General features: G+C 45.4%; 1 protein-coding gene across 1 annotated transcript in view; it reads right to left on the reverse strand.

Moving 5' to 3' along the window:
* Positions 1–4,434: 4,434 nt before the first annotated feature.
* LOC143007623 (receptor-type tyrosine-protein phosphatase T-like) overlaps positions 4,435–15,239 on the reverse strand; it is a gene marked incomplete at its 5' end in the record, with an annotated part of 122,778 nt that continues 111,973 nt past the window's right edge. Inside the window, 7 exons of the mRNA XM_076159032.1 lie at positions 4,435–4,872; positions 6,547–6,672; positions 7,330–7,461; positions 7,580–7,753; positions 7,863–8,012; positions 9,509–9,644; positions 12,218–12,372. Coding sequence (XP_076015147.1) covers positions 4,705–4,872; positions 6,547–6,672; positions 7,330–7,461; positions 7,580–7,753; positions 7,863–8,012; positions 9,509–9,644; positions 12,218–12,372 — 1,041 coding nt within the window. The remainder of the gene's footprint in view (positions 4,873–6,546; positions 6,673–7,329; positions 7,462–7,579; positions 7,754–7,862; positions 8,013–9,508; positions 9,645–12,217; positions 12,373–15,239) is intronic.

Raw genomic sequence — 15,239 nt, forward strand, 5'->3', positions numbered from 1 at the left:
TACTCTAATGCAAATAGATGTTATTGATGTTTAGCCTTGACCTTCTTGTTTGTCTGTTCTGAGTTCCTGAGCATGACCGACCGTTAAATCAACAGGGAGGATTCAAAATCAAATTAACCAACTGGACAAAAAGGGAATATTGGCAACAGAAGAGTGAATGGCTGAATAAGTGCGTATTGTTTGACTTTCATCTGGAGTGATTTATTCATGTTTCCTTGCAGTTTGGAGATGCAGGTTGTTGTGTTCTGGTGTTTGTGTGTCTGCGGTTATGTTTTCAGTCAAAGGTTCCTTGGGGCAAACATGCACTTCCTGTTTCCTCATACTGAACATACTGTTAGTGTTCGAGACGATGTGAGTAACTCAGAAACACATGAACACGCCTGATCTAAGGTGCTGCTCAGGGCAAATAGAGTCATGCAGCCGTGTTCCCTCATTCATCAGCACCTCTTACTGTTCCCTCATGTTCATGTCAGGTCATAAAACGTCCCACAAGAATGAAGATCTGGTCGATTGGATTGTTTTGGTATGAGATCTGGGCGATGTTCTTAACTCCATTGGGTTCACATGAAGCCATTCGGTTGATTGATTACTTTATTTAAACTAAAGGTTTTGATCTCATCTCTCATACATTCTGGTGGAGTTGTGCCTCACTCAGTCGCTCCTCACAGACTCAGAGCTCCGTCTCTCTCTCAACGCTGAACTCTAAAGCCGATCCTTAAAAGTTTCCATTTAGCTTTGACACCAGAGAAGAAGAAGGCAGCATAAAGTGCGTCTCTTAAATATGCAGCAGCTCATTAACATGCTGATCTTCATTGGCTTTTAGCTGCTGGACCCCCACAGCCTGTCGGTACGGATACACTGGTTCACTAATTGACGTCTTTTCTGCATGCCGCTGTGTTATTAGCATGATTGCTTTTTAATTACCCCAATATGTCTTAACGGTTGTAAGTGAACATAACACCTGGATTGTTCCAGCTGATGAGACGGATAGGTTTTTTGAGATGATCACCTGTACTTGTGATGCTTGTGGTGTTTGGCGCTTGTCTGTTTGTTTGTTTGACTGTGGTTGCCTTTTCTTATTTACAGTAGGACTCAATGCACACGACAAGATTTGACAAGATCTACTCTCAATAAAGCCAAACAGTAGGAATTTACAAAACTGTACATGTTCACAGCTCCAATGAGACTTGTGAGATGCACGTTCTTTCTTTGTTTTAGCTCCGTTTAGAACTTTAAAGCACTAGTGGCAAACAAAGTTGTTGCCAGGTCCCTTTAATCCAATTATGAACGGAAACTTAACCATTGAGTTCAAACCTGTGCTGCTCTGCTGTCCAGCTTAGAGCTTCAACATACTTCTATTTAATTGCGCAACATTACACACAGGGTCCATGTTCATCACAACCAGGATCCACAACAAAGGATCCCCATGGTATCACTTGTGTACACATTGGTACGTCAGCGGCCTTAGACGTTCTTGGTGGAGGAACATTGAGGGAAGCTTCACTTCAACCTCAGCAACACATAAAAGTTTGGAGAAATCTTGGCGTGTGCACGAGGCCTTTATAGCGAGACGACATTCAAGGCAATGGAATATATCTAAAAAGGAAATACTGTACAATAATCACATCACAGCCCAGCAGGGAGGACAGAGAGAGAAAAGGAAAGAAATGGAGCTTTTTTAGACATCTGGCTTTGTTTTATCGCCACGTCGATTTTTCTTTTTTCTTTGTACAACCATGTAAGGAAAGTCCACAGTCTTGCTGAAGCGGACACACACTCAAATCACCAGTGTGCACGGAGTCGCCTCCCTCACTCTGTACAGGGTGGATGTGTGTTGTCACAGGCACACGCGTAGGTACAGATACACACACTCAAATGTACATCCAAGCATGCCGCCTCTTTTCCCACATGCACCCACACACACTTGGTGTCTCTCACACACACACATACACACACACACTCACACACACAGGCACACACGCGCTCACTGCTTGGGTTTGCGTTAACACCGAGCGGCCGTGTGCTTTGCGCATCCCGGGTTTGAACGTTGAGATTGACGAGCGGCGTCGATGGCGAGGCGGAGAACGTTTTGGTCTCTCGGCCAATCAGAAGGAGCTCAGAGCCTCCAGAGCCACTTCATAGCAGAACTTATACTGTTCCTGTGGACACAAACACAACACAATCAATGAAAGCTGTATTTGTTGCGTTGTGCATACAGTAGATCTTTGTGTAGGTGTGTACTTGAGTGTGTGTGTGTGTGTGTGTGTCCTCACCATCGTTTCCACCATATTAGTCTTGTTATTCCTCAATGTTTTCACGGTGTGGAACACATCGACAATGTTCTGCTGCTGGATCATCTCGTTGATGCTGCAGATGGCACAGAAGGTTCCAGAGCGCCCTCCACCGGTACTGCATCAGGAAGAGAAGAGGTGCGGAGGGCAGGAAAGAAGGTATGAGAGAGAGGAGAGGAAGAGGAGATCAGGAAGGTGGGAAGAAAACAGGAAAGAGGGAAAGAAACAGAGAGAAAAGCAAATAATTAAAGGGCGGAAAAGAGGAAGCAGAGATGGTCTTCATCCAAAAATAACGACATCATCATTTGAAAACCTTCATGTCAAAGGCAAAGTGGTGAAGCTGCTGAGAGGAAGAACAGAGCAGAGAAACAGAGTAAGAGGAAAGAAAAGAGGGAGAGTAAACAGGAAAAACACCCCAAGTGTTTTCAGACCTGCAGCTTTGAAGCTTCACAAGTCAAAGATGTTTCTTCTCTTTGGTGGAACAGCAGGAACGTCCCTCTCTCTCCTTTTATCGCTGCAGGAGCCGCGCACGGTGAAATGTGTTTATCACAGAGTTTAATTTTCCCTTTCAGGCACTTATTTCCCCTCAAACAGATTCTGCTGCCTGGGCTTTGTTGTTGCCTTGTTAAGGTTGATTGTGTAGGACTTTGAAAAAAGAAAATCAGCACACTTTGAAACATGAAATCAGCAGCAGGTTTTAATAAAGCTTAATGAAAGAGGCAAAGGAGACGCAGGAGTGTGTGTGTGTATGTGTGTGGTGAAACACAAAAATCACACACTCTATATTTATATAAACACTTTAAACTCACTGTGTACTCTTGGATTCATTCTTTTGATTCAAGTGAACGCAGCATTTTGCATTTTACAGGTGGGAGCACTGGATGGATGGATGGAGGGAGGGGAGAGAGGGAGGAAGGGAAGGAGGGATGGATGGATGGATGGAGGGATGGATGGATAGATGGAGGGAGGGTAGGGAGGGAGGTAAGGAGAGAGGGAGGGATAGATTGATGGATGCATCAGTTTAACAAACAACAGAATAATTGTTATTCATCAGTGTGTTTCTGAACCTTTGCAGCTTCAACAAATAATTTCCCCCTTTGTGTATGTGTGTGTGTGTGTGTGTGTGTGTGTGTGTGTGTGTGTGTGTGTGTGTGTGTGTGTCTGTGTGTGTGTGTCTGTGTGTGTGTGTACAGCTCAATATTTCTCATTGGTCTCTATCTCAAATGTCCATCTGTAAATAAGCAGAGTGCAGACTGCAGATTGCTTTGTTTCATGTGTTGCTTCCCTCCTGTGACCTGCAGAGAGTGAGACATGTGCTCCCCTCACACCCAAACCTCCAGGACAAGTGGAGAGACCAGAATAATCCATTTTCAGCAGCTATCGATCAGCCCATCATGTTTCTCCTTATCTCTGGTATTACTGAGTCTGCTGGATCAATACTGAGCGCTGATTAGCCGGTGGCTCTTTATCCCGTAGCGGAGAACGCTCACGTCCACATCGCTCACATTCACACTGAGCTGAAACACTGGACGACCACAACTGAAGCTCCAATTCTGCTTTAGAATTTAATGTGTTTAACTGTTAGAAAGAAGTATTCAGTTTGTACCTCTGTCATAATGTGTGGTAGAGGTGTGTGGTAGATAATCATCTATCTACCACACACCTTTGAGAGAAAAGATTCAATTAGATCAGATTAAACTTTACACAGATTATAAATACTGAGACAAATAAATCCAGTTTAGCATCTAAAAAGAGCAAAAAACAATAAACTGCAGGGTATTTGTACTTTCTTAGCGGAACAAATAAGATATGAACAAGAATAAAGAGTGTGACCTCAAAATATCTTAAGTGAAGCAGGATTATTGTGTTGGTTTGGTTTGGTCTCTGGTTTCTCTCACACAGAAACACTGAGAGCAAACAAAGCAGCTACAAGAAATAAATCAATGCCAATTCTGATTGGCCCAATGAGCTGTGACAGAGGAAGCTGATTGGATGAGCACCAGTGAGGTGCTTAAGGCGTGGCAGATTGTGTGTGTGTGTGTGTGTGTGTGTGTGTGTGTGTGTGTGCTATTGTTATTGAACTTCCCTGTAATCTCTCCTCTATAGATTTTAAAGCTTCTGTTCTTCTCACTCATTATCAGCTTCATTTGGTCTGTAGAGGCAGGGACTGGAAGGAGCTCAGCATCACACACACTGTACTCGTGTGTGTGTGCGTACATGTGTGTGTGTATTCTGGAAAGTTTTATACCTTCACAAGATAATTCATGTTTAACCTTTGAGCCCTCAGACTCTAACTCTGACACTGCAATGCAATCTGGCAAACAAAACTTACTTGTAAATGATGTCTATGCTGAGGAATCTCCCATTTTGTGTGTGTGTGTGTGTGTGTGTGTGTGTGTGTGTGTGTTTGGACTCACAGGCAGTGCACCACAGTCCTCCCGTCCCCTCCGTCATACTGCTCCTGCCACTTAGCGAGTCTCCTGACCAGCTGCAGGATGGAGCGCTTGGAGAGGGGCGTGTCTCTGTAGGCCGGCCAGCCAATGAACTGGAAGTGCTGCACCAGGCGGTAACCGTCCTGAGGCTGACGGGCAGAGAGCGAGAGAGAGAGGGAGAGGTGGAGAGTCAGCATGCTGTAATTTAGTGGGAAAGGGAAGTATAGGACCTTTGGGTGCTATATGTAACTATTAAACCATCAATACATCACTGTCAGGTTAACTCCTATAATGTATCTAGATGCTGTAAGCAGACAGCTCCACCTTAGAGGCTCAGACATGAGCTCACTCTGATGGGACTATTAAGGCTAATGACTAATACTGAGTCTTCTATGATGCCGGTTGATTTGTGATCAGAAAAGTCTTTAGTCTGTGTTTGCTGTCTTTGTTTTGCTGGAGAACGGGTTAGTGATTGATCCAGTAAACTGCTGTTTGCGCTGGAGAGGAGATGAAGCTTTATAGTTCCTCCTGTTATGTTCTCAAAAACACATTTAAGGTGAATAATAAAATGAGGCCGTCCTGCTTCTCCCCGAGCTCAGACACATGAAACAGGCTGCAAATACAACAAAGCTCATTTTACACAGCAGAGGGAGAACAGGTGTGACGCAGCACTATTCTGGGTGGTGACGCATACACACATTCAAATAACTCCTGAGGTGACTCACTCACTCGCTCACTCACTCACTCACTCACTCACTCACATGCTCGCTCACATGCTAGCTCACTCACTCACTCACTCACTCACATGCTAGCTCACTCACTCACTCACTCACTCACTCACTCACTCACTCACTCACTCACTCACTCACTCACTCACATGCTAGCTCACTCACTCACTCACTCACTCACTCACTCACATGCTAGCTCACTCACTCACTCACTCACATGCTAGCTCACTCACTCACTCACTCACTCACACTTTGTCTTGCCTTCCTATCTCCATCTCTCTCTCTCTCTCTCTCTCTCTCTCTCTCTCTCTCTCTCTCTCTCTCAGGCAGGTTAGAGCTGCTATCCCTGTGAGATGTGTTGTGGCAATGATATGAGCCATTTCACGCTACACTTGTGATGTGTGTGAAAGGGGGAAAAGAGAGAGGGAGAGAGAGAGAGAGAGAGAGAGAGAGAGAGAGAGAGAGAGAGAGAGAAGAGAGAAGAGAGAAAGAGAGAGTAGAGCAGAATTCACACAGCACTTTGCATGCAGGCGCTGGGGCACTTGCACTGTCATGGATAGGTGGGTGAGAAAATGAGAACAGGAGGGAGTAAGAAAGAGAGTCAGGAGGAAAGGAAATAAGAGAGAGAAAGGGACTGAAGAGCAGTGAGGGGATGAAAGGAAAGGAGAGGACATTTTGTCTAAATGTTTGGTTGTAATTATGTCATTTGGCAGCGCAGGGAGACAGAACACAGACTAGGCTGTAAAGGACAGTGATGAAGTCGGTGAGCTCCCCTCTAACTGCCTGTTTGGGGAAATTAAAGGTCACAATAAACGAAAAGGCCTGTTCAGCAGAGTTCACACAGGCATGACTGCAAGCTTTGGTGCTGTTCCAAGCAGAAAAGAGTGGATTTAGTGGAGTAAGTTCAGTTTAGAGTTTGTTGAGAGATAAACAAACAAACTGCCTGCTGGATGCTCCTGTTTGAACTCTACAGGGGCTCCTTTGTATGAGAAGACGCCTCTGCTGGTTTAACTGCCAGTCCAACTCAACAGCGTGTGTGTGTGCGTGTATATGTGTGTGTGTGTGTGTTTGTGAAGGCTTTGATGGTGAACGCACCCTGGCCATGTTGCAGATCCTGAAGATGCGGTTGATGATGTCTTCATCGATGTCTGCAGAGATGAACTCCACTTGAATGGGGCCGTAGCAGCACGAACTCTTCTCTGGCCAATACTGCATACACAACTACAGAGGAGCCGGCAGGGAAGATGAAGAGAAGAGGTGAAGAGGTTTGAAGGATAAAAGTGGAAGGTTGGGATGAAATACGGTGTGAATTCAGCCCAAGACTATGAGGTCAGAGGTCAAACCAGGGGGTCAAGAGGTCATTAAGCTGCAGGTTTATGTTACAATCTACATTTGAGACGCTTTGACACGGTGGCTTTACTGTAATTACCGATCATGTCCTGCAAACACACCAAACAGGCATCATTATAATGTTCAAAATGGTTCATTTTTAATATTTCATATCAAAACAATATTGATTGAGTTTACCCAGAGAGCTATTGGTCAGATCTGAGTGTTTACTTCATGTTCAGCATTTAAAGCACTTCAATGGGATCAATAAGTTTAAATGATTGATTGAGCATTTTAGTCTCTGTTAGGGTTTTCACATCTGTGTGATTTTAAATGAAGGGAATTTAATTCTATTTGACCAAATGGGCAAATTCTGCTCTTTCTCTATTTAATTGCGTTAAGTTAATGTTTATTTTTATTGTTGTGCAAAGTAAAGGTTTTAACAGTTGCCGGGGGTGATTGGCTGGCTGTCTAAGGAAACAGCTCGGTGTGTGTGTGTGTGTGTGTGTGTGTGTGTGTGTGTGTGTGTGTGTGTGTGTGTGTGTGTACCTGTGCTGCATCCATCTCATTAAGCATGACGATGGAGGAGCAGTTGTAATCGAACACCAGCCTCCAGAAGTCGCCCATGGTGTTTGGCAAAGGATGCTGGGTAACAATGAAGGCTGCTGGCTGTTTGTGGCTCTGGAGTGTTGAATAAACAAAAACACGTAAATAAACAAAGAACAAGTCAAAAGAACAATTGTTAGAAAAGAGGCATCGCTAAGGAAACTGAGACGCACACACACACACGTACACTTACGTCCATCAGTGCGGCGTTGATGTAGTTGGAACTCTCTCCATCCACAGATATGAGGAAAGGCAAGCAGCGGTCAGCTGACAGGACGTCCATGCTGCGGTTCTTATCGTGGTTCCTAGGTAACAGACCCACGCTGCAGTCCTCTGGACGAACTCTAGGTGTCACTATGTTGAGAGTCTGCAGGAAAGAGTGGAAAGGATTTAGCTTGATAGATGCTAAGTAGAGTGTTAGAGGGTAACCTGGTGTGTGTGTGTGTGTGTGTGTGTGTGTGTGTGTGTGTACCAACCTGAAACTCGTCTTTAATCTGGCTGGAGTTGGTCTGTGGGTCCAGTCTGCTGATGTTGTAGTAAATGGCTCTGAACTCACACACTGGTATGGCTGTGTTCCCACATAGACACGCCTCCAAGATGGCATCATGAACAAACACATACTGCTCCTGCAACACAAGTCACAACACAACAGCCACATGAGTCACATCCACTTCAGTAGGTTCAGAACTCAACATGAGGCGATAACTTTGACACATCAGACATCCATGTACAACCCTGAACTTGATTCTGGCTCTAACACCTTGAGGCCACAGGAAGCTGCCTCTCCTCCTCTTTCAACCCTCTAACAAAGAGCTGTGAACACGCGTGCACATGTATTGTTTGCGTGTTTGTGCCCTCTGCAGCCTGGAAGTGAATTAAAAACGAGCCGTGCTTTGCCCTGAGGAGTTGTTGTGCTCTGCATCAAGTGTCCTCTTTGTGGTCCGACCGACTGGCTCGCTTTTAAAAGCACCAGTCAACACGAGCAGCAGCAGCGGCGGCGCCCCTGCATGTTAATGTGCCCGCTCCCTTCCACCGTCTCTCTCTATCAAATGTTAATTGTTGCCCTTGTGTGGAAGAGGAGAGTTTTAAACCCTCTCCTGCCCATTAACTGTTCAACACACACTCATATAAACACACATACAACACACAACACACAACGTACTGTACATGCATGCACTCAGGCACATGCTGGAGTACACACCCCATCATTAAGTACACTCACACACAGACACACACACCTCTCTCCCCGACGCCTTTTAAAAGATTAATTGCGTTGTGTTGAGCGGAGCAGGATTATAATAGCAACAAGCAACAAACTGCTCCCACACATATCAAACAGGCAGGCCAGGATGCATTTAGGTCCGTTTCAAAAAAGCACACACGCATGCACACACACGCACACACACACACACACATAAGCACTCAGTGGCTAACTTCTCTGAACCTCACACCCCTTAAACCCATTCACAGCTCAATTTCAGGCTCAGAGTTTCTGCCGTCAGTCGAGAAATAAGCTTGTTTTTCTTCATTCCCAGTAAAGTTGCATTTTGGGATATGCAGGGTTTCCATCAGTGGCTCTAATGGAAAGCAGAGGCGGGATGGATTAGGCTGGTTTAAGGTTGGCTTGGAATAGAAATGAACAGTATTCCAAAATTAGACTCATTTCAAGACACCTACTGCTTGAAAATGATTAGGGGAGCAAAGTGTGAATCAATGACAGACTTTGTTAAAGGATAGCAAGCAGATTAAGTTCATGCTCGGCAAAATGACAGGAAAGTTTAGGGACTGAACCCATGATGTAATAAAAGCTCAGGTAGGGATCGTCTTACAAAATGGAGAGCGGGGTCACATCCAAGAGAAATGTTTGTCACTGACAGATTGAGGGACTCCACACATTAAAGGGTTAAATGGGGATCATTTAGACTCAATTCAATCTAAACAAAATGGACCTGCAGTGATACACAACATGAAGCCCCTCCCCCCCACCCACAGAGAGGGAAGGGAGACAACGACGGCCACAACACGGATCATTTACACAACAAGCAGAGGGAAGAAGAAGAAGAAAGAAGAGAGAGAGGAGAGTAAAGAGTGTGTGTGTGTGTGTGTGTGTTTGTTTGCGTACTTCTGTCTGCACCATGTTGACTCGCTGTGACCGCAGCTCTCGGATGCAGTTGAAGATGTCCACCACGCCTTCGTTCTCTGCCATGTCCAACATGATGTCCACCGCGATGAAGCAGCCCGTCCTCCCAGCGCCGGCACTACAGAGGAAGAGGAACAGGTTAAACCAAAGGTTGACTGATAAGTTCCGAGCCCGGCATGGAGACATCTGAAGGAATCGCCCATTTGTCATTTCTAATCTCCCATGTCAATCCCACAGCGTCTCATCTGTTGATTCTGACACACACTCACTATTATCATCATCGTCAGTCATTTGCTAATCCATTCAGTTAGGCATAAATGTTTATTAATCAGCAGATAACCAGAGGTCTGTTATGAGATTAATCTGATGGAGTTGAATTCATTTGATTAGGTTTGATCCATTTCCCCCCCATTAATCAATCAATACAATAATACACCCTGAAATCAAGAGCATATTGATAAAGAGGAGCTATTGTTCCTACAGACTGAATAACTGATAATAAGATTGAAGACACCTGTGACGCTCATAAAGGATAATAGTCATCATGACATATCCCCATAATCCACTTCCACGGTATCTGATCACTTCTAAGGCTGTGAGGTTTCAGGTCTAATCAATATGGTGGATGATGCCAGTTGCTGTCGTCAGTTCAACCTATTTCAGATAAAACGGTGGATTTGTTGTTTTCATTTCAAGGGAATCTGCCAACAATTTCCTCCTGGTCTTTATGTCCGCCCCAGGAAGGAGACGGCACAGCTCCGCCGCTCCGTCGCTCCACTGAGGGGATCCAGGCAGAAAAAAGTGCTGCAACTGTTATTTACTATTCAATATCATTTTCTTCCAATTTAACACACTTCTGCAAATGGGACTGGATGGATTTTTATCACAGTTTCACAGGAGGTCATCTTCTGAGGCAAAACACTTTCCAACTAAAGACTTTTTGATGTTTTGGCGAGGAGATGAGAGCCTGAGGGGAGCGAGTCAGGTGTGCAGGTGCTGAGAGAGAGAGAGAGAGAGAGAGAGAGAGAGAGAGAAGCTGGCCAGCACCTAAACACCTCACATGGCTCCTTGTGTCTTTATCTTAGACCAATCACAGAACGGTGTGAACCTTTGGAGCGTTCCAATCGACGAAGGGACCGAGTGAAAATGAGAGAGACGGGGGAGGAAAAGGTTCCAGATGGGGAGGCACAGAGGCGTCCGTCACAGGGGAGAGATCAAGGGAGAGACAGTAGCATGGATGGAGGGATTGAGCTGAGCGGAGAGGGGGGAGGTATGGAGGGAGAGAGGGGGGCTATGTGCCACAATCCTGACAGCCCTCAGAGAGCGAGAGAACGACAGAGGAGCGATAAAGAGAGGGAGGAACAGAGGGAGAGAAAGGAGAGAAAGACTGAAGATGAGAGAGAGAGGAAGAAGAGGGGGAGAGGCAAGTGAGAGAAATAGGAGAGAGAGAGAGAGAGAGAGAGAGAGAAGAGAGTGGGAGAGAGAAGACAGAGGGAGAGGGAGAGAGAAGAGAGGGGGAGAGAGGGAGAGAGAGAGGGAGACAGGGAGAGAGAGAAGAGAGGGAGTACCTCAGCAGATTACCTGTCAACCTGTGTGATTAATGTTGAGACCAGAATACTGCTGGGGTTCTGCTGTGTGTGTGTGTGTTTGCATATGTGTGTGTGCATGTGTGTGTGTTTCCTCATGACACAGGCTAATAGCATCACTGTGCCCCCGGAAATTGGAAGTGACTGACATAACTTCCTGTCTGCTTAGTTTTACCATAGTTGTTTCTTTACCTGTTTGCCAGCACGTCTGTCTGTCTTTCTGTCTGCCTGCCTGTCTGTCTCTCTGTCTGTCTGTCCAACATTTACCACACTGTCAGAGTTCAGTGTGAGTGTGTATGTTGAATAAAGTGGTTGACAAGTAGTTAAGTAGTGTAGCTTTTGCTCAGGAAACAAAGAGTAAGTTCATGGAAAAGCTACATTGTGTTGAAAATAGCTACACTACTTAGTTACTGAAAAAAGTAGTTAGGTAAGAAGCTTTCACTACTTGTAGCTAGCTTATCCCAAACACTTCTGCAGACATTAAAGGAAACGTGCTGCCTTTGTTTTTGGCACAATGTCGTCATCTCAAGCAAGCTTCAAACTGACCTAACACAGACTAGCTGACACCATTAGCTTGTAGCATGTAGCATGTAAACGATGGAAGATTAAGTGTGAATGGCAGTTTTTTGCTGTATGGCCCTTTAAGTAAGCGGGTAGAACAAAGCGCCCACACAGTCAGAGTTTGGCGTTGGGGCCTCTGCGTGACTTCCTGTGTGGCTTTATTCTGTCTGGATGAATGGAAGACATGATTGTTGTGGAACTATAAAGGATTTTCTTTGCAGCTTGTCAGAGCTCTGACCTTTTCTGAGCTCGCACCTCCTGACAACCCGGCCCCAGAGTTCAACCGTTACATTTCAGAGAGAACAGAACATGGAGGTTAAATATAATGTCACCATGGGGACGTGGAAACTGTCACATTTTTTTTCTTCCTCTCTCCTTGCTTGATGAGGACGATGAAGGGATGTGAGTGCAGCGCCAAGATTCATTAATTATTTTCTCTTCCTCTATTTTTTAAAGGTTAACAGCATTGATATAATTAATGGATAAAGGGAGATTGGCGTGTAAGTGTGTGTGTGTGTGTGTGTGTGTGTGTGTGTGTTCTTACCTGCAGTGGGCCACTATGGGTCCAGCGTCAGGAGGGTTGAGGAACTTGACCTGTCGTATGAAGCCCAACAGTCCGGTGGCGTAGCAGGGAACGCCGTGGTCGGGCCAGCTGGTGAAGTGGAACTGACGCAGTTCCCGGATCTCGTGATGGCCCTTCTGACAAACACAAGCAGGGGGAGATGTTAGGCTGATGGAGGGTTCAAGGAGCTGCAGAGGGCAACACGGGGACACATGTTCTCTTAATGATGATGATGATGATGATGGATTTCCTGGAACTCATCATGGTTCCCTTTGGGAGAGGGATTACAGAAACCTGGGAGCTCTGCAGGCTCTTTGACACGAGCAGGAGAGTGAAACCCTTTTGTGGATGTGAAGGTGGCACATCCTGGTACTTCTGGGACTGACAGAGAGGATGATGTCATAGCTCATTTACCTCATTTACAGGGAGAGATTTGAGGAAAACCAAATCAAAGAAAAGATGGAGGCAGCACTGATTCTGTTGCTTCCAGTGTCCTACTTCCATTTCTTACCTATAGAACCATTCAGTCGCATCTTTTCTTGTGTTTTCTTCACTTTCACGTGTGAGCCTCTCTGAGCTTTCACAGGTCCATTCTGCTCTCGCCACAATTACATATCTCCACTTTAATAACTGAAACAATTGATTCTATTGTCTTCTGGGTCTTTAGTGGAGGCAGTCCTGCTCAGTTTACTCCATTCTCTAAGAATAGAAGAGGGAGACAGGTGTTGGAGCAGCTCCCATTCTGGCTGAGCTGGTTAAACAGAGCTGTATTGATTTATTTGCTCTGGCAGAGGTTCTTTTGATAAGCTGAGAACCAGGGAAAGGAGAGAGAGAGAGAGAGAGCGAGAGAGAGAGAGAGAGAGAGAGAGAGAGAGAGAGGGAGAGAGAGAGAGAGAGAGAGAGAGAGAGAGAGAGAGAGATGGAGAAAGAGAGAGAGAGAGAGAGAGAGAGAGAGAGAGAGAGAGAGAGAGAGAGTGGCGGATAGAGGGACAGAGATCAACACAGAGAGGGATGTGAGAGGGCGATGGGCTCAACAAAAGGCTAATGGAGATCCAGACAGTATAGGCAGCTAAAGTGAAGGAGTGAGACAGAGAGAGAGAGAGAGAGGGGGAGAGAGCAGCATAGAGAGAGAGAAAGAGAGGGAGAGTGAGGGATAGAAAAACAAAAAAACCTGAAAGTGATTTGATAACTGGACTTCCCATTGATCTTCCCTCCCGTGATGTTGAAATTACTTCTCTAAATCGATGGACGGCAGACGAACACAGCTAGACCCTCAAATCCCGGAGAAGAAACATTTTGACGTGTGTGTCTGTGTGTGTGTGTGTGTGTGTTGTAGAGCATATTCCAGTCTGTTTACACCTTCCCTATACTTGCATGCACATCAGCGGCGGTTCATTTGTGCGAACCAGTGGCTGAGCAGCGATGGATCACGTTACAGAAGCCGACGTGTCGCTCCGGAGAACATCTAAGCGCCGTGACGAGACTCGGCTCCTCTGGTGATTCACTAAAGTGGATTACAGATCCTCCAAAGTGACGTCGCCGTATTATGCACACAAAACTTCCTTGTTCATTCATTTCAAGTACGAATGCTTTAAAATGCCCAAAACGCCACTAAAGTCTTGTTTGATCACGAGTAGATCACAGCAGTCAGGAGCCCTTCACACTGTCCTTTAGGACCTTCAGACTGTCCTTTAGGACCTTCATACTGTCCTTTAGGACCTCCGCACTGTCCTTTAGGACCTTTGCACTGTCCTTTAGGACCCTCAGACGGTCCGGTCCTTTAGTCCTTTAAGACCGTGTGGGGGACAAACCAACAGGACTAAACTTCCACAACTCACAGCACAAAACATCAACACCCATCTAATCCTGTGACTTACTGCTTTGTTTAGTGATGTGTAAAGAGTGTGGAGTGTGTGTGTGCAGCTTACACACTAGCAGCTTTGTGTGTATCATGGATGTTCCGTTGGCCCGAAAATAAGTTTTCTTCACAGCAACACCGTCAATATTGGTGGGAGCATCAAATGATGCGATTCTCCAGAATATTGACAGAGAAGCCAAACACAAGCTGTCTCTGTTTGCCTGCGTCGCCGTGGGCACCGATCCATTCATGGATCCATACAGGCATGTAAAGATCATACATGTCCTCAGCTCAGCTCCGTCTCTCCTCACACTCTTACTTGGCAATGTGTCATGTTCTGTGGAAATCAATCCTTTACCTCCATATTCACATCTCACATCTCAAACTGTTGCCTCCATGGTAACACAGAGGACCGGTGCATGAGATCGTGGGAGTGACTGAATACTTATTTTTCACTTTCACTGAGCACATTCACCAGTATGGATGTGCTTCAGCCTCTCTTAGGTCAGCAGCAGGTCTCTCAGTCGTCCTTGACTCAGTCAGAGCTTTGATAAGTGAATTTGAAGCCTTCACGTTCTCTGCTGCCTATAAATTGGACCTTTAAATGATCTGAACTCATCGAGTCATCATCAAGTCTGCTTTTATGACTCTAAATGCTAATTTTTTTTGTTTGTTTCAGCACTTTGGATTTGTTTGTATCTGCATCTTTTCTCCTCTGAAAAGCACTTTCAATTATCTTGCATATGTAGAACAAACATTTAGAAAATGTTTCTTATCAAGCTTTTGATACACACACACACCCACCCACCCACCCACCCACACACACACACACACACACACACACACACACACACACACACACACACACACACACACAGCCTCAAACTCTCTCTCTCTCTCTCGCCCCCTCCCTCTCTTCTTTGAGTCTCCTTCTGTCTTCCTTAGTGTTAAATTAATCTCCTTGGATGTTCCATTAATAAACCTTTTCATTAAGACCCTGTTCTCATTATTCAATGCAATTAAAGCTATTTAACTGTCTTGCTGAACCTGTACAGTCTCTCTCTGTGTGTGTGTGTGTGTGTGTGTGTGTGTGCGCGCGTGTGTGTGTGTAAATGTCTTCCGAATCCGCACACACTCCCTGTCACA

Source organism: Genypterus blacodes, unplaced genomic scaffold (genome assembly GCF_046128005.1).
Source record: "Genypterus blacodes isolate CSIRO-AG114 ecotype Tasmania unplaced genomic scaffold, CSIRO-AGI_Gbla_v1 ptg000092l_1, whole genome shotgun sequence".
Classification (NCBI taxonomy): Eukaryota; Metazoa; Chordata; class Actinopteri; order Ophidiiformes; family Ophidiidae; genus Genypterus; species Genypterus blacodes.